The sequence below is a fragment of the Lolium rigidum genome, chromosome 2 (assembly GCF_022539505.1).
Source record: "Lolium rigidum isolate FL_2022 chromosome 2, APGP_CSIRO_Lrig_0.1, whole genome shotgun sequence".
NCBI lineage: Eukaryota > Viridiplantae > Streptophyta > Magnoliopsida > Poales > Poaceae > Lolium > Lolium rigidum.
Genome location: NC_061509.1, coordinates 291861267 through 291883095, shown reverse-complemented (window position 1 = coordinate 291883095; position 21829 = coordinate 291861267). Strand labels below are relative to the sequence as shown.

Sequence of the window (21829 nt, the reverse complement as noted above, 5' to 3'; positions counted from 1 at the left end):
CCCCCCCCCCCCCAGTGGAGATGCTCTTCTTTCCCCTGCCCGTGCTCATTCCCATGCAGTGACTTGTTGTTTCGGTTGTTGACTACTTCTGGCCGTAGATGCAGTTGGACGGTGGATTCTATGCCTCAAGATGTTGCGTGCCTTGCCTTAGCATGTCGAACACTAGCCAAGCGAGGCACTGCAACGTAGCGAATCTCAGTCCGGCATAGAGAGGAGCTTGGCGTAGTGGAGGCAGCCAACGCATGTCGAGCATGGTCCTGGCATGAACGAGCAAACTGGGACGACGGGCTAGACGCAGGGGACGCGGAAGAACCTGGGGAGACCGAAAGTGGCAGTTGTGAGGCCGAAATCCCATTGGAGCATCTTCGACGACATGAACATGCGGCGGAAGAACAATGGTCACGTCAGGGGAACGAAAGAGACTGGAAGGTATATGAAGGAGAGGTCCAGGAGAGAGAAGGAATCACCAGGATCGTGTACACAAGCATGACGGAGGCAAAAGAGGTCGGAGGCGACCAGAGTCGAAAAATTTCAAGAGAATAGCCAAAATGTCACACATGAAAACCAAAAGAGACAAAATAACACTAGTTAGGACCAAAGTGCCAAAAAACCACTCCACTTTGGTTTTGTTGTGCCAAAACAACACTCCCATCAAGTTCATGAGATGTCAGATTTGTGGTAAACCATGCACACATGCTTTTCGATTCATATCCTACAAAAAGGCGAAGTTGGAATATGTGTCTTTATTTGAGAAAGTTACTCCCAATCACTAGTGGTAGTTTGACATAAAAAACTGAACATGAGTGGTATTTTGACACATTAATTCTAGGGAGTGTCTAATGAACAGCTGACTGTTTTACAATTCGACAACGGGAAGATTTCTATAGCCAGTTAAAATATGAAAGCTTAAATAATGAGAAAATCGAATGAAAACTATCTGTTTTTCATTTACTAAACAGACAGATTTTTTGTCTGCTGGGCTGATCCTTTGATTCGCATCCTCAGCTAACAAAAATTGAGTTGGTAAAAGCCCAGCAGTAGCAACACGTTACATGTGCTTTAGTGGTTGTGCTTGGCTGAGTTTGGCTCGGTCCAACGCAACAGAAAAAAAGGGAAAGGCGGGACAATGTTGAGTAACAGGAAAAGAAACTGAAAGCTGGTCTTCTCCAGAAACACATCATGCCGGGTGGCTGATCGGTGGTTTGATGGTACTGGACATATCCAAAAAAAGATAGGAACGGGAAGGGAAACAAGTTCCAGATCAGAGCTGAAGCAAAAATAACAAAAAAAATCCACCTGAAGATGGATGGACCTAACCTGCTGGACGTAGAAGAGAGTCCGCATAGCCAAATAATTCTCCTTTCAAAAACCCTACAATCTACATACTTGCAACATCAATTGGAAACAATGAAGTAATATGTAGAGGAAACCTGGTAAACCTAGTGTTTATCTATAAATTGCATTGGGACTGCAGCCCTCAATAGTGGGGAAACAAAGAAGGATCAGATGGAGAATGTATCAGAATGAGCAGAAAAGTCAAACATAAAAATCATCCAGAAATGCTATTTCACAAAAAATAGACCATCTAGCATGAACAAACTTGCATTCAAATTTAATCCATTGAGTTCACATTGCATTGAACCCAGAATACTACAAGTTCGTTTCAAAAGCTAGAAAAAAAACAGTAAACACATTGTCTTCAGATGTGATTCCCACGCACAAGCACACACGGAAACTTCCAAAAAACACGGAATCAACGGGCGACCACCACCACCAAACTTCCTGCCTATGGCGCATAGAATGAGATTATGACAACATCAGTACATCGGGACCTATGTCGAGTTTATTGATTACGGTGAATTGATTCCTGCTAGTTTTCAAGCTAACACCCCCCGGCGTTTGTGTAGAAATCTGTTTGCATGGTGTTCCCATGATACATTGACAGAGCTGCAAATCCATCCCTTATGGAAGGCTGCGAGCTTTAGATATCACCTTAGGGATCCTCTAAAACAACAAAACAAAATAAATGCTCATCTGTTCTAGATCAAAGCCGTGCGCCATTATGTACTCATCACATCAGGACTTTTCTCATCCCTATCCAGCTAGAGTGCCTAGAGAACACTACGGCTCTTGGATTATCTTCATGTTCATTGACACAAAAAAGAACAAGAATTAACATCGACATAATCAATTAATCATACCTATGAAAATGAAGCAAGTGGAAAGGTGATGACAGTTTGCTACAAACATACAGATAACATGAGTATAATACCAATCTGACTGCAAAAAAAACATTGTACCAACAATCCGCAACTTGGGTACTCCATGTTTTCTTTGCTGGAAAATTGGGATTGTTGGAGGAAGATACAGAAAACGAACATCAGAGTTCACATAGCGCTAGCTGATTAACCACAACCATGCAAACGTGGCTCCGAATGAAAGCTTCATAGGAAATTGTAAGGTTGAAGGTCAGAGAATAGACTAAAGCAAAGAACATGTACAGTTTGTAATGATACTGAACCAGAAACATGAATGGTAATAGGCTAACAACAAGTTCATGCTCAACTCGTTGCAAAAAAAAAAAGCACTGACATCAAATCAACAAAAATTACACTGTAATTGAGGAGCAGTGGTGGAAACACAACATGTCAAATACTCGACTAAAAAGATTTATCCAAGTAATACTTGTTGGTTGTAATGTTTCCAACTGTGCATGCATGTGCAAAGATCACAAATGTCAAAGAACATCTATTACACTCATATTTAAAACCGCAAGACTATTGTAATATATGATTCCACAGCGAGAATAACTGTGCTGAAATTTGTAGTATATATGAAATAGTGGTTCAATAATAAAATTTACATACCGAAAGACTGAAAATAATGAGAAAATGAAGAATGAAGAAATATGGACGGAGCTATATTTACCACTGAACTAAAAAAAAAACTAAGTAAGGACTGAAGAAATATATAAATGAAGGACTAAGAAAATGACTTGGAAAATGAGAAGGACTGAAACTGGATAGAAACTGAGGTACTAGCTGCTATGTACTCTAATAAGAAACTGGTGACTGAAAACAGAGATAATGCCATAGACTTGCTAAAGAAAAATGACAGAAAAAACTGAATAACCATAATGACAAAAGAAGACAAGAACAACAAAAGAGAATGAAAAAAAACTAAGCAACATAGACCATAATGTCAACTAAGTGAGATACCAAAAAAATAGTGACTGCACAGAGAAAACTGAGGAGCGAAGAAACTGGGTACCGAGAAAAGAAACTGAGGAACTCATCATTAAATACTGAAAATAAATTAAGAAATTGACAAACTGAGCGACTAAAAAGGACATAGTGTCTGAACAAACGGAATAAGAAAATGACAATGGCCCCAAAAAATAATATAAAAACTTACCCAAAACTGATAGGAAATTTAGAAAAATAAAGACCAAAGAAAGTGTGTTATAAGTGAACAGAAAGAGAATAAAAAATAGAGAGACTCGGGAATTACAATGAGTGATATTCTCAGGTAGGAGAGAGTTTGAGGACTAAATAAAAAGGTAGAAATACTGAAAATTGATTTAATTTTTGACTGATGAAAGAAAATGACTACATGAACTAACAGCTGAACTGGATGATTTTCAGAAAATCTAATCCAACTCAAAAGATTAATGCTCCTTAGGTCTGGTTCAACACATGGAAGATACTAGCTAAGAGAAAATTAAAAGTACAAAGAGAAGGCGTATGTACAAAAGTTATCTTTTTTTACATAGGATACACAAGCCTTAATTCCTTAGAAATGCTAGATGAGCACTTAGCTAAAATATAAATCCACTGATGTAGGGACCAACTAAAGAAGTTAAAAATGAATTCATTTAGAAAATGACACATTTGACTAATGAAAACTGATAAATGCCTTCCTTCATTACATCAACAAAACTCCTTTGGTGCAACCTTTGTGTGAAATAATTCAGCAATCTGTTGTAGGGTCTTCTTTTTGGCCCCGTGAGTGGCACAAATAGTTTGTTAATAAAATTATCTTCAGTAGAAATGAAAAGGTTGACATTCATATATCTGAATCCTACGGAGAAGAGAATACAAGATCTGCATAATTAGTTAACAGTATAACGTAACCAGCTACGGCCTCCCACAGCGATTTGATCTTGTAGGCCATTGGATCGTGGAATTAACGCATCAGATCGCTCGGTCATCGCTCGGTCGTTCCACCTCGTGCTCAGAGGCGTTCTTCACCCATCAACGAGCCCTTTACCGCCGGGCCAACATGTCTGGGCTGCTACTCCCAAAACCGATCTGGACATCGTGTCATCAATTGGGCCAGCAAACTGTTAAACGGGCTGTGAAGCCTCTGATTTGTACCGGAGGTACGACAATGTGGGGAAAGGCCGAGGAGACGCGGTGATGCAGCTAAAAAAAAGGTGACGAGGTGATGCAGCCGTGAGACTGCAGACGTTTCTTCGTGCAATTAATGGACAATAAAATGGTTCGGCACAGGCGCCCTTCCATTCTCTTCCCCGGCCGCCTCCTCAGCTCCTCTCCCCTATTTCATGAGGTTATTTTATTTCTCTGATCTATTGCATCCTCTTCTTACTTTTCCCTGTAGCGATGCATAGGCTCCTTCTCATTGCGTGCAAACTTTTATTTATCCCTCGCTCTCTTTCTTGATCCATGTTGTTCTTTTTTTTTGCGATTTCCCTATGGGATCATGGCGGCGATCACAGGTGGGCATGGTGAGCCTCCAGTCTGAAAGTGATCATGGTAAAGTCGAAAGTTAATTACAAATTCTAAATATGAAGCGCATGCCTTGATCATGTCACCTTCAATTGATCAGCATATGTAGGTGGTTGAATGGGCTGGATCATGTGACCTTGATTCAACTGAGCGAGTGAGAATTCGTTGTGAGTTCTTTGGTAGGATCAACGCATGCTACAGATTCTTTTTTATTTGGCTCCAGCTAGCTGTACATCTTGGCAATTCGTACACAGTCCTACGCTGGGATGCAAACGCTCAGATTGATGCAGTTGGTCGGACCCATATTAAAGGTCTCTGTTGATTCTGGGTATGTACATTTACTAAGATAAAACAATCTTGGTATTATTTCTCATGTCGTTTCCTTGCCTTCTTGCACATATTTATATTCTTAGAATACATATTTAGTTAAATTTATGTAAATGTTATCTGAACAATGTTGTCGGCTTCATATGTTGTCTGCTCTGGATATATTTGGGCCAACTTTGAGATATTGGCCTTTATTCAAGGTGACCATGGTATTTTCAGGCTCAACCCTGCCGACACAAAAGAGGCTTTCATGAATTGGTAGGTGCTTTTCCATTTTTAGCATGATGATTACAATTATTATTCGTCTCATGTCTTATGTAAATGATGAGCTTTAAACAATTTGGTTTGGCAGTCACATCATATTTACAAATATACAAGCTGTTTTATGGAAAAGAATTGTAGTCTAACTGCAGTCTTATGGTTTTCCCTTTGTTATTTGCCATTTCTTTATTAGCTCTCAGCTGGTTCATACTTGCTATTCTCTTTAACGAACTCCTTCAAGTCACTTTCTAACTTATACGTTCATTATATGAAGTGTGCTTTGAAAGTTATAACATAGAACCAATTTTTATTAGTTCCCAACTGATCATACCATTTTTATTTGTTACATAAGAAATATTAACCTTCTCCAACCACTATGCATGGTAAACATTTCTTTTGCAGGGGTTGCTCCATGGTCAAGTAAGTTGTTACCTTTCGGTTCTACACTTAATTTTTTACTGAGAGGTCAGTAAACAAGGACATAAATTATGACCTCAAGATTTAATTTTCTTTCATGATTAGATAGAGAAATATTCTGTCTTACAAATTCTCCATTTGAATTGCACTAAGATTTTTATCCGCATTACTGATCTGTTCTATAATCCATTTTATACATGCAATACATTTTTCTCCCAATATTTATTTGGTGATTATAATCCATGTTATACATGCAATACTGGGCATGCACAATATGCATTTTTGTCTGCTGTTTTGACCTTTTCTTTCATTTACATGCTTTCATAAGAATAGGCCAAGTCCATATGTTATACACCTTTAGAGCTGTAGTCCTTTTGCCTATGCTCGTATGGAACATTTGATGCCTTTCTTGTGCGAGATATATCATTTGTACTATAAATTCAAGATGGATCTCTCAGTTGCTTTGGTTCCGAGAATCCTTGATATGGGAAATAATTTGGAGTAGACTTTCAAACTTTTGTTGGGTTTTTCAAGGTCGTCCCTCAATATGTACACCTTTTCTTATGGCAGAATATGTGAATATTTCTTCATATCAGTATAATGGAACCACCTAGGCCAAACCACAGCGATTTGGCGCTCTCATCCGTCGATCAGATCTCCAACGGTGCAGATTTTCTTGCTCTGTCGCGGAGCATCGTTGGCAAATATTACCACGTCCTGATGCCCATCACGGCATGGTTATCCTTAAAGGGTTGCTACTCCACAAAACTACCTGCACAACCTCTCCTTCACCGGGCCTCGTGGTGTGCCCCATTCGTTTTTGCGGCCCAATTGAAAATTCACTTCGTTCATGCAGCCTCCGTCCTCGTGGAGATTCATCGGCCGCTAATCAAATCGACACAGCAGGGAAACCCTACAGTTGGCCTCTCCTGCCCGGCTGCCCCTTGCCTCTTTTCTGATCTCGCTCATCCGCCGCTGTACTTTTCGATCTTCAACTCCATCAAGTCTATCTGGATGTGGCTCGCAGCCTCTTCGTGTCTACACGTGAGAAGAAGGGGATGAGACGACACCACGTGGGTATCCGGTGCTGGTGTGCCGTCTATGCCGACAAGGGGGACGCGCTCGTCGCATACGGCGGTATCCCATGTCCCACGGCAGCCAGCGAGAGTACCTAGATATGTCCGGCCCTAAAAGCTGGTGAGCGTTTTTGCTGGCATGTTGCAACTAATGGTGGTCATCTAAGATCTATGTTATAGTAATTCTTGATACCTTTTTCTCAGATTTCTGCTCCAAGTTTTGTCATGTCGTCTATGTTGGATGAGGTCCAGAAGACCACCAGGTGATGAACACAAAACAAGCGCTCATGTATCACTTGTGATGCAAGAACTCATTTGCTCGGTCCAGCTTCACACAGTGAGAAACATCTCCAGATCCCCAATTGCTTCTTACAAATTATACCAATAAAAATAATATGTAATGATAGCCTAGCAAATTAGTTATCATGATGCACACCGTGCACTCCATACACCGCTTTTTATTTGCTAAACATAATTAAAGAGTAAATGTATGAACATTTATCTACTGGTTATCATTTTTTCTCTCATCTACCCATACATATATCTCCTGTAAATGATTTCCATTATATATTTTCTTGCAGGCAAGTATTATTTTTTCCTTTGTCTCATTCAAGGCACTCAACTGAACCGACCAGTTGAAAAATATTATAAATCTTTTCTGGACTATGATGGAATTCTTCCAACAATTGTGGGAAATCTTAATGTATGGTGGTGTTTAACAAGGTAATTCATTTGTAGCCTTTGATTTGTACAATTTAAAGAATCACCCTTATGTATGTTTACTGAAATTTTGCATCTATATCTCCTGAAGATCGTCTTTCACATAGATGTTGCAACACAGGTGGCATTACATCTCTAAAAGGCATTGTTACTGGAAGGTCCCATGTACATGTTAATCATGCCAAGTACTCCCTCCGTTCATAAATATAAGACGTCGGGGAGTTCTTCCGACCAGGTGAAAAAGCTACGAAAAGACATCGATACCCTTGTCAAAAAATTGGATCCCGATCTCGATTCCCCCATCGTCTCCCACCGGAGTTGATCCTTCACGGCATCTCCTCCTCCCGCAGCCAGCTCCCCATCCCCACCGGAATTGATTCTCCCCGGCAATCTCCTCCGCCAGCCAGATCCTCCCCCAGGAAGAATCGATCCTCCCCATCAAGGAGGCGCGCGTGGCCCAGCTCGCCACACGATCCACGCGTGCGCCTCCAGCTCCGATCGATCCACGGGCGCGTCCCCAACTCCATGTCCATCGATCGATCCGCCGAGCTCGTTCACCTCCAGGGTGATCACCCAGCTGTACTACAGGTCCGATACATCCATTGGCTCGTTGCCCAGCTGCACTCCAGCTCCGATCGATCGACGGGGGCGTCGCCCAGCTGCACTCCAGGTCGCCCAGCTCGCTGCTGCAGTTCCCTGAAGCTGGCCGCCGTCCAATTGCCAGAAGCTCGCCTAGCAAGTGGTTGAGATGATCACATCACGCCTCTCCTTTTGGGTGAAGAGATCGCTGCTTGGGTTGAACTGCGAACCATTCTTGCCAGGGCTTACCACTGCAAACATTAAAGCATTGGAGAAGTCAGATTCAGTGCAGTTTTCAATTGATACTTGAGGATTCAGAGCACAATGATTCTTACGAGGTAGACAAGGAAAGGCAGGAGCGGGTATGGTAGTGAGAAGCGTAGGTTCTTGGTGCTTCACTCCAGCTCCTTGTACACATTCTCGGTGATCTGCATCCACAAGGGTACATCAGTTGTAAGCAATTAAGCATGGTTATGGATTTAAGGATTTGGCACTCAATGCTCACCAATACTTTTGTGTCCCTGTGTCAATATAGAAGAAGACATACCTCTTTCACATGCTTTTCAAGGCCACTGAAGTTTTTTTTTGCTTCGCCGTGGTAATCCATCACGTCATTTTGTAGCTCTCCAGTGGATCTTTCAAGCCTATAGCAATAGCTCCAGCTGCGACAGCCTTCCGCTGATGACATTCAGCGGATTCACCAAGTTCTCTACTTGCTTCTTCATGCAGTTCTCAAACTCCAGAAGCTTAAGTTTTGGGGCTACATTTAACTGCATGTAGCAGTCAGTTTAGTACCAACCATTGTAACTCAGAAAAAGAGATTTGTTGATCAGCTCACGATATGGCATAGGAGCAAGCCTCAGTACACTCAAACAGAAAAATGAATTGGAATGATAAAACATACAGTAGCACCAGCTTACAGAAAAATAAACAATTGTTGTCATGTGCTGAAACAATTGTTCATGTTCTGGCATCTTTAACTTGAAAAGTAAACATGGAGTAGATTGTAAAGCATTCGCATTCGAGCATTCGTAAAGCACAGAAATGTACTGCAGTCATTACTTATGTGTAGCAACCAAGAAGTATTTCTGAATGCACTATCAGTTTTAGGCTAGGCATGTGACAAATGAGCAGCTCGGCATCTCTTACTGACAAAAGAATATCCATGTGATGCAGCTAGGCATGTTTGTTCCAAGTTCCATGTTTCACATGATAAATGAGCAGCTCGGTTCATAACCATGTTATGCAGCCTGTTGATGCTGTTCCTAAACAGAATTGCAATGAAATCTATGCAGGGAGGGAAGGCCGGCAACATACCCTTGTGGCACCTGTACTTGAATTTCACTGCGGGCTCGCCTGGGTGCATCCATGCCCGTCGATGCAGGTCTGGCAGACCTGCCCGCCTCCATGCCCGTCGGGACGAGGTAGGATCAGCTCGGGGAGGAGCTTGGGAGGAAGCAGTAGCTCCGGGCAACAGCAGCTCGGGGAGGAGCTTGGGAGGAAGCAGCAACTCTGGGCAGCAGCAGCTCCTCCGTGTCTCCCTCTCACGGATACCACCGTCACGACGCCCCCGCCGGCCACATCCATGATTGTAACTCGTCCCTGACGTCGTCTCGACAGATCGGGCACCGACGAAGTAGATCCGGCCGTTGGAGAAGGAAAAGAACCCATTTTGATCTGAAACTCCATGTGGCAGGGAGAGGAAGGGAGAGGGCGCCTCAGCGAGCGCTGTCGTGCGAGGAGGGATTGGGTGGAGCGGGTGGAGAGGGAGAGGGCTCCTCGGCCAGGGAGTGAGAGGGCGACGTCGCCGTCGTCGCGAGGGAGGGAGAGGGATCCCCGGCGAGGAGGGAGCGGGTGGAGCAGGTCGCGACCGGGCGAGTCGTGCAAGGGGAGGGGTAAAACCGGAAACTCGGAAAAATTCATAGCGTGACGAAAGTTGGCCTAAGTTTCCTCAACGTCTTACATTTCTGCACGGAGGGAGTACTCTTCATCTTAACTTTTACAAATTTCTTCTTTGTTGGTTCTTCTCACTTTTGTGATGTTCTCCTTTGTAGGACTTGATTCATTTGATCCAACTGAATTATACTACCTGGACGTTTAGGAATGGACATCGTGTGGCACTTTAGGAGGTAATATGTATATCCAATCACTAGCCTATGGAATTTCTAGGTAAAATGGTTTATAAATTATGGTTCCTCATTTACCTACTCTTACTGCAAAGAGGTCAACCTCTTCCTACTACAAGTTTGTATTCCTTATTGTATGGACAAAAGGCAACTGCAATATTTGTGCTTTTTTACTCTAATATTAATCAAGGTATCCACCAACTTTGATATATTTATTCCATAACCTGTTAGCTGCTTGCGAATATGTGATTTTTTAAATATATTTTTAAGTATGTTGCGAAAATACAATCATGAACCTGTTAGCTGCCTGTGAGTATTTGTTTTCTAATTGCAATTCGTAAGATTGTTTTCAAAAAGCAGAATCTTGAATACTGGAAAATGTTGCCAGGTGAGGTTTGTGCTGATGGTAAATTAATATGTATTTTGTAGATTTGAAGCTATGGAATTTTTTCAAATTAAAGACTGTAAAGTGAACATAATTTTATTTGCCATCTTGCATAATACAGCCTCTTTGACTTTATGTGTGAGATTCTTCCTTTTGCACTAGACTCATTGGATCTAGCCTAAATATGGTTCTGGAATTTCTGCTTAGGATCAGATTAAATACCATGCTCTTTTAGCAAAAATAATTAAAATAATTTTGACCTTGCTTGCTTGTGTTGTCATATCAATCAGATCAGATAATCCATGTATGTCATTGTATACATTTTTTTGTTATTATATTGGATTATATCACATTTAGTTGCAACTTCATATTTGTAGCAAGCACGGGACGGTAGCATTCCGAATATGTCCATCCAGTTACTTGTCAGAAAGGTAAAGGTGTGTCACACCATTGCTTCAAGGCAATGGCTTCTACATTAGATTTAGAACGGCCCCTTCAGCATGCTCTTTATTTATCTTTTCATATAACGATCCAAATTGGGTTCTCTGCAGATTACAAGTACTTAGCCTCCTCAAAGATTTATGATACACAACAAAGAAGGTATAAATATCTTGAGTGGTCCTGGAAATATTAGGCCACTGACATGCTTTCTAATACCAAAAGTAGCAAGACATAGTAGAACCTTTTATTATGTGACACCAATTGGTGCAAAACATATCAGTTTTGACCCTTCTTCCTGCTATGTTGTAGTCCATTAAGAATTCTAAGGTCATCCGTTGGCTGGACGTGGAGCGGAACTTGGCAATAGACCTACCGATAGATAGCACTGTAAAACCCTACCTTGGTTATACCTTAGGTGTAACTTGAATATTTTTTTTCTTTAGGTCCATGACTCCATGGCATTTGCGTTCACGCATGCTGTTAAGATAGGGGTGGCATTTGTTAGACTACCCAACCTCTACAGTGGCTATTGATATGCGCTCATTACTATATATTTTGTGTATCTCAGCAGCCAAAGCTATTTCACATTGCAGTGGTCCAATTTTGGAAGTTTGGATAGAATCAGTTTTATGAATTGAGGATGAACGAGAGCTACCAATCCCTTTGTTTTGTATCCGAAATATTTCATGATTAGTTAGTTATTAATTTCTTCCCACATATTATATTTGTGTATTCATCACACGGAACCATGTCTCTGTTCAATAAAAGATTTGAGAGCACATTACAAATTTGCGTATGTTTTCGAGCTCTTCGACAAAATGATGCTACTCCATTTTAAATGAAGCTATAAGCTAATGTGTAACGGCACTGCAATCTCGGCAAAATGTCCAAATTTTGCTACCTATTTATGTAGTTGTCCGTACAAAATGGACGGGCGCAGCAACGCGCGCTTCTATGATCTAGTGGCAACTGAAATCAGAAATGACAGCACGTGTAGTACACGAAATGTACAACTAAACTGAAGAAACTCCTCAGATCGAAGGCATGTCAAGTATTTGGAACCTCTTATCCATATGAATCAACACTCACTAAATCATGTAAAAGAAAACATGACAGGGGAATTTTGTTCAGTAATCAATACAAACATCAGAAATCATGACAAGGAATTGGCTTAATGGAGCATAACAACACAAGCAGTACTGGACACAAGGTCTACCACACAACAAATTCCCTCAGCCAGATCCATCACGTGAGACCTGAACTTTACCGAGTGGGATAAGAAAAGGAAATCAGAGAATAATCGGTGAGGAAGCTCACCATGATTATTAGGAATAGGGCGCTGCTGCTGTCCTTGGTTGCAGACGGCATCAAGTGTATCTCTCCTTGGTGCTACGCTCTTGTAGTGAGGGGACGCGGATGGGGACGACCACGATACAGGGACAAAGACGCCTGGGCCTTGGTCGCTGCTGCCGTCGGCCACCGATGGCGTCGCCAGGGCGGAGCAACCTCGCTACCCACTACGGCTACGGAGAACCTTGCGACTAAGAGCATGTCTAGTAGCACCCTTAAAACTGTAAAAGTTTTCTAGGATTTACAGGCCGAGATTTGCAAGTTTTGGACACATTTACAGGTTGAAAAACAGGGGCAAAGAATAGAACCCCTAAACCCAACCCGTGTAACAGAATATTCCGTTTTAGGGGTTTGAGGGTTTAGGGGTTCTATTCTTTGCCTCAACCCCAACCTCTAAACCTGTCACATATTCATCACAATATGACACAAAAACACAATGAATCATCAAACATACTACAAAAGTAATAATCATGGATGCATGGTTTAGTAGTTTTTACATCACATAATCATCATCTTGCCCATCTCATTGGCACCATCACCAAAAAATTACACGTCGGTGCCATATGCTAGGCCACTCCACCACCATCAAACCCCACCATCATGCGAGTTGTCGACACCGCCATCGCTCATGGTAGTGTCAACTACAAAGGTAGAGGAGGACCCTCGGAACATCCTCTTCCTCTCGGCGATGTCCTCCTTGTACTCCTTCCACCATTGCAATTGCTCTTCATCCATGTCTTTCTTGCACATCATCATGTGCTCCTTCTCTTCCACCATGAGTTCTTTCCATACCTTTGCTTCTTTCACCTTGAGCATCCTCTCCTCCAAGTCGGCCTTGCGGGCTGCCTCCTCACGCTTTGCTTCAATGTGTGCAAGCTTGACCACCTTCTTTTGCTCGGTGATGAGAAGCTTTGTCTCCAACGTCTTGGTTGCCAAAGCCTCTCTTGCCTTCATCATATGATCCATCTTCTCCCTTAGGCTAGCCGCCTCTCCTTCCATCTTCACCCTAAGCTTGGCCTTCTTGGTTCCCTCGGGCTTGTTCAAGTTCCTCTCCTCAACTTCCGGATCATCCATGTCAAGCATTGCGGACTTCTTCGGTGCGGTTTCATCATCTCTCAACTTCCACTTGTCATATGTTTGAAGAATTGACCAAACATGCTTGAATGGGAATTCTTTGCCCTTGGAGCCGGCCATCTCCTTGTACCTCAAGCCGGCAATCTTCTCCTACAAACCAAGCAACACACACAACACACATGAGAGAAACCATAGAACACACATGAGAGAAACCATACGATGTGAGGTTTGCAAACTTACATAGTCACTCTCCACGGTGCCACTCGGCGGCGCATCCATCACTTGGTCCATGGCGGCACTCCAACGCGCACATGCCGGCTTCATCAAGTCCCACCGGCCTTGAAGCGACCGGAATGAGCGCGGGCGGCACCTCCGGGGCGGGCGGCACGGCGGCCGGGGCGGGCAGCTTCGCCGTTGCCCTCCTCTTGGCCACGGCCTTCCTCGGCGCCGGGGAGGAGGCCGCCTTGGCCTTGGCAGCACGAGGACCACCGGAGGACACCTTCGTCCGTTTCCGGGGAGGTGCGGGTGGTGCGGCCGCGGCGGGGGCGGGGGCGGGAGCGACGGCCGGTGCGGGGCCGACGGCCGGCACGAGGTGATGCCCCGCACGCCGCCGCTTCGCGCCGACGGCGGCGACGTGCGGGTGGGCGGCCGGTGCGGGGGTGGGGGCGGGAGCGACGGGCGCCGGGCGGGCGGCGGGCCGGGGGCGGGCGGCGAGGCGGGCGGCGCGGCCACGGGCGGCGGAGCGGGCGGCGCGGCCACGGGCGGCGGGGCGGGCGGCGCGGCCACGAGCGGCACGGGCGGGCGGGGGAGGCGTCCATGGCGGCGGCGGCCGGTGCGCGGGAGGAGGCCGAGGCGGGAGGAGGCCGGGCGGAGGCGGGGCCGAGGCGGAGGAGGCGAGGCCGGCGGAGGAGGGCGGCGAGGCGGGAGCGAGGAGGAGCGGGAGGAGGCGGAGCGGAGGAGGGCGAGCGGAGGCGGGCGGAGGAGAGCGGGAGGAGGCCGGAGCGGAGGAGAGCGGGAGGAGAGTGAGGCCGGGCGGAGGAGGCGAGGCGGGGCGGAGGAGGCCGGCCGCGGCGGGGCGGAGCGGAGGAGGCCCGGCCGCGGCGGGGCAGGGCCGGCGCGGAGGAGGCGGGCCGCGGCGGGGCGGGCCGGCGGCGGCGGCGGCGGGATCGGGGGAGGGAGGAAGAGGGAGGAAGAGGGAGCTGAAATGTCCCTCCCGCGCGTGTACGAGGCGTTCCCAGGTCGGGGACGGGTTGGATTGCCCAACCCTCGTTTCTACAGGTCAAGAAGGGATTCCCAGGTTCGACCTGGGAATTTTTTTACAGTTTTACAGTTTTAGGGGCTCTAATCTTTGCGATTTTTCCGTCAAAAACTGTAAAAAAGCGGTTATTTTTACAGATTTAGGGGTTTAGGGGCTCTACTAGACATGCTCTAACGACGGCCAGTTCTCTCAACAATTTCCCGCCGGTACCCATTCGGGTAAACTCCGTCTTCGTCTTCCCCGTTAGCCCCGTCTGCTTCTCCCGTATCTGGCAATGGAGATCGACACGTTCTCCAACCCTGCATCGAGCGGCCTCCCGAGCTCGCTCCCTCCTTTAAGACACCGGAGCCAGTGCCCTCCGAACGCTAGTCCCACTCTTCCCTGTCTTGCGCCGCCGTCCTTCCTCCTCCCCATTTTCTTCTTCGTCAGTCCAACAGCAAAGCACATCGTCACCACATCCTCACCAAGCAGAAAACAAGATGTGTTTCTTCTCCACGCAGATCCTCCTCCTGCTCCTGCTGCCCATCTTGGCCTCTCTGCTTCTGCTAGCGAGGAGGGGCAGCAAAGGCAAGCTTGCTCCAGGACCCGTAGGGCTGCCGATGCTCGGGAACCTGCACCAGCTGGGCCCGCTTCCGCACCGGAACCTGCGGGATCTCGCTCGGCAGCACGGCCCCGTCATGCTGCTCCGCCTCGGCGCGACACGCATGCTCGTCGTGTCGTCGGCGTCGTCGGCGCGCGAGGTGCTCCGGACGCGCGACGCCGACTGCTGCAGCAGGCCGGCGGGCCCGGGGCCGAAGCTGCTGTCCTACGGGTTCAGGGACGTGGCGTTCGCCCCCTACGGCGAGCAGTGGCGCGAGATGCGCAAGCTCTTCGTCACGGAGTTCGCCAGCATGCGCCGCGTCAAGGCCGCGTGGGGCGCGCGCCAGGCGCAGGTGGAGAAGCTGATGGCCGGCTTGACACCCAACACGCCGGTGGCCCTCGGCGAGCGCATCTACGGCCTCGTCAACGGCATCATCTGTACCGTGGCGTTTGGCAACGTCTACGGTGCAGAGATGTTCCATCGCGTGCTCGGCGAGGCGTTGGAGCTGCAGGCCAGCTTCTCGGCGGAGGACTTCTTCCCGAACGTGGCCGGCCGCCTAGTCGACCGCCTCACTGGCCTCGCCGCCAGCCGCGATCGGAGCTTTGCAGCCATCGACACTTTCTTGGAGGTGGTCATCGAGCAGCACCTGGAGCCCAAGAGCGAGAGGGAGGGCAGCGACCTCGTCGACGTCCTCATCAACCTCTCCAAGGAGCACCCGGCCTTCACCAGGGACAATGTGAAGGCGATCCTCATGGTATGTGCATGTTAATTAACAGAGCTCTTTCTCCGCATTACATTAATTAAAATATATAAATCAATTTGTCTCTAACTGAATGCAGGACACGTTCGTGGGAGGCGTGAACACGACCTCGGTGACGATCCTGTGGGCGATGTCGGAGCTGATCCGGAACCCGCGGGTGCTGAAGAAGGTACAGGAGGAGATCAGGGTGGCGGCACGAGGCAACAACTGGGTGCAGCCGGAAGACATGTCCAAGCTGAGCTACCTCAAGATGGTGGTGAAGGAGACGTTGCGGCTGTACCCGCCGGCGACGCTGCTGCTGCCGCGGGAGACGCTGCAGCACGTCAAGATCGGCGGCTACGACGTGCCGGCGAGGACGAGGGTGGCCGTGAACGTGTGGGCCATCGGGAGGGATCCGGCGAGCTGGGGCGAGGGCGCGGAGGAGTTCGACCCGGACAGGTTCGAGGCCGGAGCGAGCCACGGCGAGGTGGACCTGCACGGTGCACACTTCGAGCTGCTCCCGTTCGGCGCCGGCAGGCGGATCTGCCCGGGCATCGCCATGGCGCTGATGAACGTGGAGTTCACGCTGGCCAACCTGCTGTGCGGCTTCGACTGGGAGCTGCCGGAGGGGACGGAGGTGGAGGACATAAGCATGGAGGAGACAGGCGCCGGGCTGACCTTCCACCGCAAGACGCCGCTCGTGCTCGTGCCCACTCTGCCTCAGCGCGCCTAAGTAAGGGAATTGATTGTTCTAACAGCTGCATGCAATGCTTGTTCGGCCAATTCTTTGGTCGTTGGCTATGTTTACTGCTTTTTAGCTAGGCCGAATGATCCACGAGTGATAAGCAACCTCGACCGACTATGTATATTTGCAGTTGCCACACTATGCTAATCCTGCGCCCATTGTCACAATGATGTGATGTACTGTATTAGTACTACCATGTCATGACCATATATAAGCGTCAGTTTTTCTTCTTCACAATTTGCGGAGAAGGATTGTACTAGGACATACTCTCCACCTTTTATTCATCCAATTCAACCGGCGTTTAACCATTTATGCTTGACTTCCAGACAAGGTGCTTCCAGATGCATTTTTAACTCTGCTCTGTAGTTCAAGGACAACACCACAACACACGCGATCGAGCAGCTGATTCAAGATAGCAAGTTGTCACTCAATGGGTTTCTCGCCCAGGACGACAGAACCAAGGCAGAGCCATGGAAACTGTGAACGCACACGATCGAGTAGCTAATTCAAGATGTACTCGCTACAGCGTTCCTCTCTTTTCTTTCTTTCTTGGACAAATACACACATTGCATTACTCAGTGGACGAAGCTAAATCAGCTAGCCTTCCATTCCCATGCTACAAGCAAACACTGTGGCGTGTGGGCTGACCCACCCACGGTGCGTCTCGTGATGGAGCGAGACGTAAAACGGTGTCTGATGAGACCATTCGTGCAGGCTGGGAGCCTGTGACTCGTGCGGGGTTGGGCAGGACGCTCTCATCCACGGCTTCCGCCACCTCTTGCATTTCGCCACAATTCCCCCCTAAGAGCATCTCCACCGGTAGCTTTCAAATAGGTGGCGTGGCGGCAGGGGCGCCGGCAACTCCGTTTGGAGGCCGCCGGCACAACATCCTCTATTTGGGGATGCTGCTCCCACACCGGCGCCTCCAAATCGGCGGCCCCGATACATTTAGTAAATCAATTTGAAATGTTGAAAACGATATTCATACGAAGTTCGAACAAAATTTGTACAAATTTAACGCGAATGGAAACTACAAAACTAAAAATAAACATCTAGCGGCGCGGGGAGTCGAAGGAGTCCAGTTCCTCGCCCCTGGACGTCCCGAAGGACCAGCTGTTGGCGTCATCGGCCTCCTCCTTGTCGGCCTTCTCCTCCTTTGGCGCCGGCAACTCCGAAGGTCCGGCGAGGTCGACGTAGTTGGCATCGTGGTCCCTGGCGGACCACACCGCCGCCTGCCACAGGTCGATCGCGATGTGGCGATAGTCATCATCGACGGAGCGGCCGACGAGGAAGTTCTGGCCGGGGAACTCCTCCTCGTCGACGTCGCCACGGAGGGCCGCCTGCGCCTCGGCCTCCTTCTCCCACCATTTCTTCTTCGCCGACGGAAGTGGTGGCGAGGCGTCCTCCTCCTTGACGCGGTGGCCCGACCCCGTCGTCCGAGGAGCCGGAGCAGAAGACGCGCGCCTCGCGTCGTCGCGGATGACGACGCCTCCGGAAGGAGGCGCGTGCGCGGCCGAGCACGTGCGCGCGACAGCAGACGATCCGGTGCGTGAGGTTCCGGACGCCGCGGTCCGTTCCGGCGCCCTCGTAGGCAGCGGCGCCATGTTCGCTGCCTGCGAGAAATAGACCGGCTCCCATTGCCCGCGGTGGCGTGGCCAGAAGCCGTACTCGCGGAGCGTCTCATCGACGTCGCGGCCGTACCACCAGGCACGGTGGCCGACGTTGTTGAAGTTGAAGCGGCCGCCCGAGCGGTTGGCCGTCCGCGCGAGCTCGATGGCGCGCTCGTCTTCGAAGCGTTGTGCCCAGTCTGGGCTGTCGAGAGCGTTCTTCGGCAGGCTCCTCTCCTCCGGCGTCATCTGGTTCCGCCGTTCCTTGGCGAGGGCCCGCGTCTGCGGTCCTCGCGGCGGTGGCGGGGGCACGGCGAAGCCACTGTTGGAGACGTGTCAGCCGTGCGGCAACTTGTACTGTACTGGCACGGGGATGCGGTGCCAGTACAGCACGTCGGCCTCGTCGAACGACAGCTGCGTCGAGCGGAGCATGCCGCTGCCGCCGGCCTGGTCGTTGTGCGCCATCGCGTCGGCGGGGTGCGTGTGGGTGGTTGAGAACGGCGGCGGCTAGGTTTGGACGGCGGGGAAAAGAGAGAAGCGCGCCGGTGGGGTTTTATGGGAGGCGGCGGACGCGCATTGGGTGGACGCCGCGTGTCCAATCGCCGCTCTCGCCGTTTTGATTTCCGCGCGGGAGGCCATTAACGTCGATGACCAACCTCCCCGCGTCGTTTCCCATGCAAACCGCCGCGTCCCCTCGCTGACAAGGCGCCCCCACCTGCGAAAAACGTCGTTCCGCGAGGCGCCGGCGCGCCCGATTCGCGCCCTTGGCGAAGGGGCCAGCACGGGGTTACCGGCGATTCTATTGGGCTCGAAAATTGGCCGGCACCGTTTGGGACGCGTCGGTGCGAGCTCATTTACGCTCCCGCCCCCCAAATAGCTATCGGGGCCGCCGGTGGAGATGCTCTAAACCCAATGAAATCTTCTTGAGCATCCATGTGCCAGCCGCTGCTTGCATGTTAAATCACTTGCGGCGTCATTTTTGTTTTTGTCATCGCCAACACATTAATACGTAAGATGTCGTCACCGGCACCCCGTAACTCTGTTCGGCAACAACAACATCACCAGCGTTTTGGAGGCGCCGACAGATGATGCCGCCGTTTTGGGGTCCGATGCCCATAGCGCGCGGCGCCAAATGACCAGCTCAAATGCAAAATATTTGTTACTTGCAAAAAAATCCTCAAATGTAACATACTTGCTATTTGCAACAAAAAAAATCTCTATCACAACACAGTTCGTATTTGCAGACAACAATTCAATCAAATAAAATTACTCAACCAAATAAATTACATCATTCAACCAAATTTGCTATACATAGCAACTAGACCATGATGGCGCGCGTTGCCACGCCCGTCCATTTTCGTAAGGATAATAGAACTTTTCATATCATCTATGAAATCATGAAACATGAAAGTAATTTGCATAATCTAATCAATGCATTAGTTAGTAATAAAAGCGAGAAATTTTAACCGTTTTATTAAGAAAAAGATAAGCAACATGTAGTGAAAACAGCTACGCTGATAAGATCATTTTATTAGATGAGGCAACAATCAACTGCGGCAAATTTCTCATGAATCTGACACAAAACCGGCACTAAAGTGAAACTTTCAGATTTATTAGTGGTGATCATCAGATCCACTTTGTGTCAATAGAAAGTACGTAATTTTGACAGTTTAAAGAAAAAACATGTAACTTTTATAGTTTTACATATGATTATTGTCCATGATTATTGTCCATGTGGTGCTATCCTGGATAACACTTAACTGCATCGGGCCAGCCAAAAAACTAAATTTGAACAAAAGTTCAAAAGTTTTTTTTCGATGAAATTGCCATAGAGAGTGGTAAATTGCATACTTGAAAAGAGAAATTGGTTGGTATTCTTTTTTAGCCTAGTCGCGCGTTTAGGTTCGAAACAGAGCTTAACTTCTTAAGATCGGGAGGTGGTCTCGCTGCTTGTACCATTTGTCTCATTTTCAATGAAACCAGGAGGACCAGTGCCGGACCAAGGTACACTGTACCAAGGTGAAGCAATAGAGGACTATAGTTATATAATCTCGCCCATAAAAAAAGGGCTCATGAGGCAAACTGGAGCAGCGTTATGGGTAATCGATCTGAGCCGGAATATAATTTTCTCCGAATTGGTTCAGGCCCCAGTCTAGCTTTAAATATAAGCTGGGCTCCTCTGCAGGCTTGCTTCGAACCAAATAAATAAGCCTTGGCCTTTACTCACCCAATTTGGCCGAAAGACACCTGGTCGTATCGGTACCAGACATGCGGGCCCACCAAGCTCTGACATGCGGGCTAGGCATCTAGAATTGACACATCTCCATGTGAGCCCAACGAGAATTGCACCTAAGACCCATGTAGGCCCGACATATTATGTAGGGCCACCAAGTTCTGACATGTCGGGCCCACCAAGTTCTGACATGCTGGGCCCACCAAGCTTTGACATGCGGGGCCAGGCGTCTAGAATTGACGGCATGCAGACACTTGTGATCGCACGTGTGCAATTTTTTTGGCATGGCAACTGACATGCGGAGCCCATGTTGGTGGTACTGACAGGTCTGGTCCACTTCGCATGCTGGAAGGCTGTCGGAACGGGCAGCCCCACGGAGGAGGGTCATGTCGGTACTTGACATGCGGGTCCGAGTGCTCCAGGTCGGCTACATGTATGCGAACAGTGACTGTGTCCCCTTAGAAATATGGGTCCCAGTGCCTTAGGCCTTCGACTCTTGTGCGGGCACACAGAAAAGTACGTGGGTGGGTCTGGTGTGTCCAGCGGCCCGAAGTCCAGCTCTTGCGACGTCCCCTCTCCGAGTCCAGTTCAGGCCGCCCACCTCCCTCGATGCTCATTTCTGGACAATTGTTGACGTTTAGAGCTCACACGTCACGATTTTCGGGGCCCAAACGGCCCAAAACGCCACATGTAACGCGAAAACGCGGTACCATCACAGAAAAAGACATTCGCTGACGGATTTCCAAACCCTTAGGAGCATTCCGCCATTGATGCCCCAGCTGGTTGTAGTGTCGTGTGTACAACAACAGCAGACGGAAAGCATCGACTTGATCTGGAAAATACGCATGTTCCTCTCGTTCCAAAGGTTCCAAAGGATATATGCCGTAGTGGAGAGACTCTTTTCCTGAGATTACAATGCTTGTGAGCTAAGATCCACCAATCAGCAATGGAGATAGCCGAGGTTGAAGCCTGCACTAACTCAGGCTCATGCAAGAAAATTGCCAAAACCTCCTTTCCAAAGGGGCAATCAAGAGCCAAGTGAAAGGCAGACTCCATAGATTGGTCGCATAGACAACACAGATCATCATGTGACCGTCCAGGATTGTTTAACCCGTCGGCTGTCCTCACCCTGTTTTGGAGGAGCAACCACATGAAAAGCTTAA

General features: G+C 48.2%; 1 protein-coding gene across 1 annotated transcript; it reads left to right on the top strand.

Annotated features, from left to right (window-relative positions):
• The first annotated feature begins 373 nt into the window (after nucleotides 1-373).
• Nucleotides 374-16934, top strand: LOC124691135 (4-hydroxyphenylacetaldehyde oxime monooxygenase-like). The gene is made up of 6 exons (XM_047224412.1): nucleotides 374-429; nucleotides 6350-6490; nucleotides 6781-6920; nucleotides 7928-7973; nucleotides 15259-16096; nucleotides 16182-16934. The coding sequence occupies exons 1-6, from the start codon at nucleotides 374-376 to the stop codon at nucleotides 16812-16814; spliced, it is 1854 nt and encodes a 617-aa protein (XP_047080368.1). The 3' UTR covers nucleotides 16815-16934.
• The last annotated feature ends 4895 nt before the right edge of the window (nucleotides 16935-21829 follow it).

Excerpts from the sequence above, each read along its gene's own strand:
- LOC124691135 (XM_047224412.1), top strand. The coding sequence starts at position 374 with ATGAACATGCGGCGGAAGAACAATGGTCACGTCAGGGGAACGAAAGAG. Across the intron at positions 430-6,349 it reads GGAACGAAAGAGACTGGAAG|TATAATGGAACCACCTAGGC; the intron begins GTATATGAAGGA and ends TCTTCATATCAG. Across the intron at positions 6,491-6,780 it reads CTGATGCCCATCACGGCATG|CCTCTTCGTGTCTACACGTG; the intron begins GTTATCCTTAAA and ends TGTGGCTCGCAG.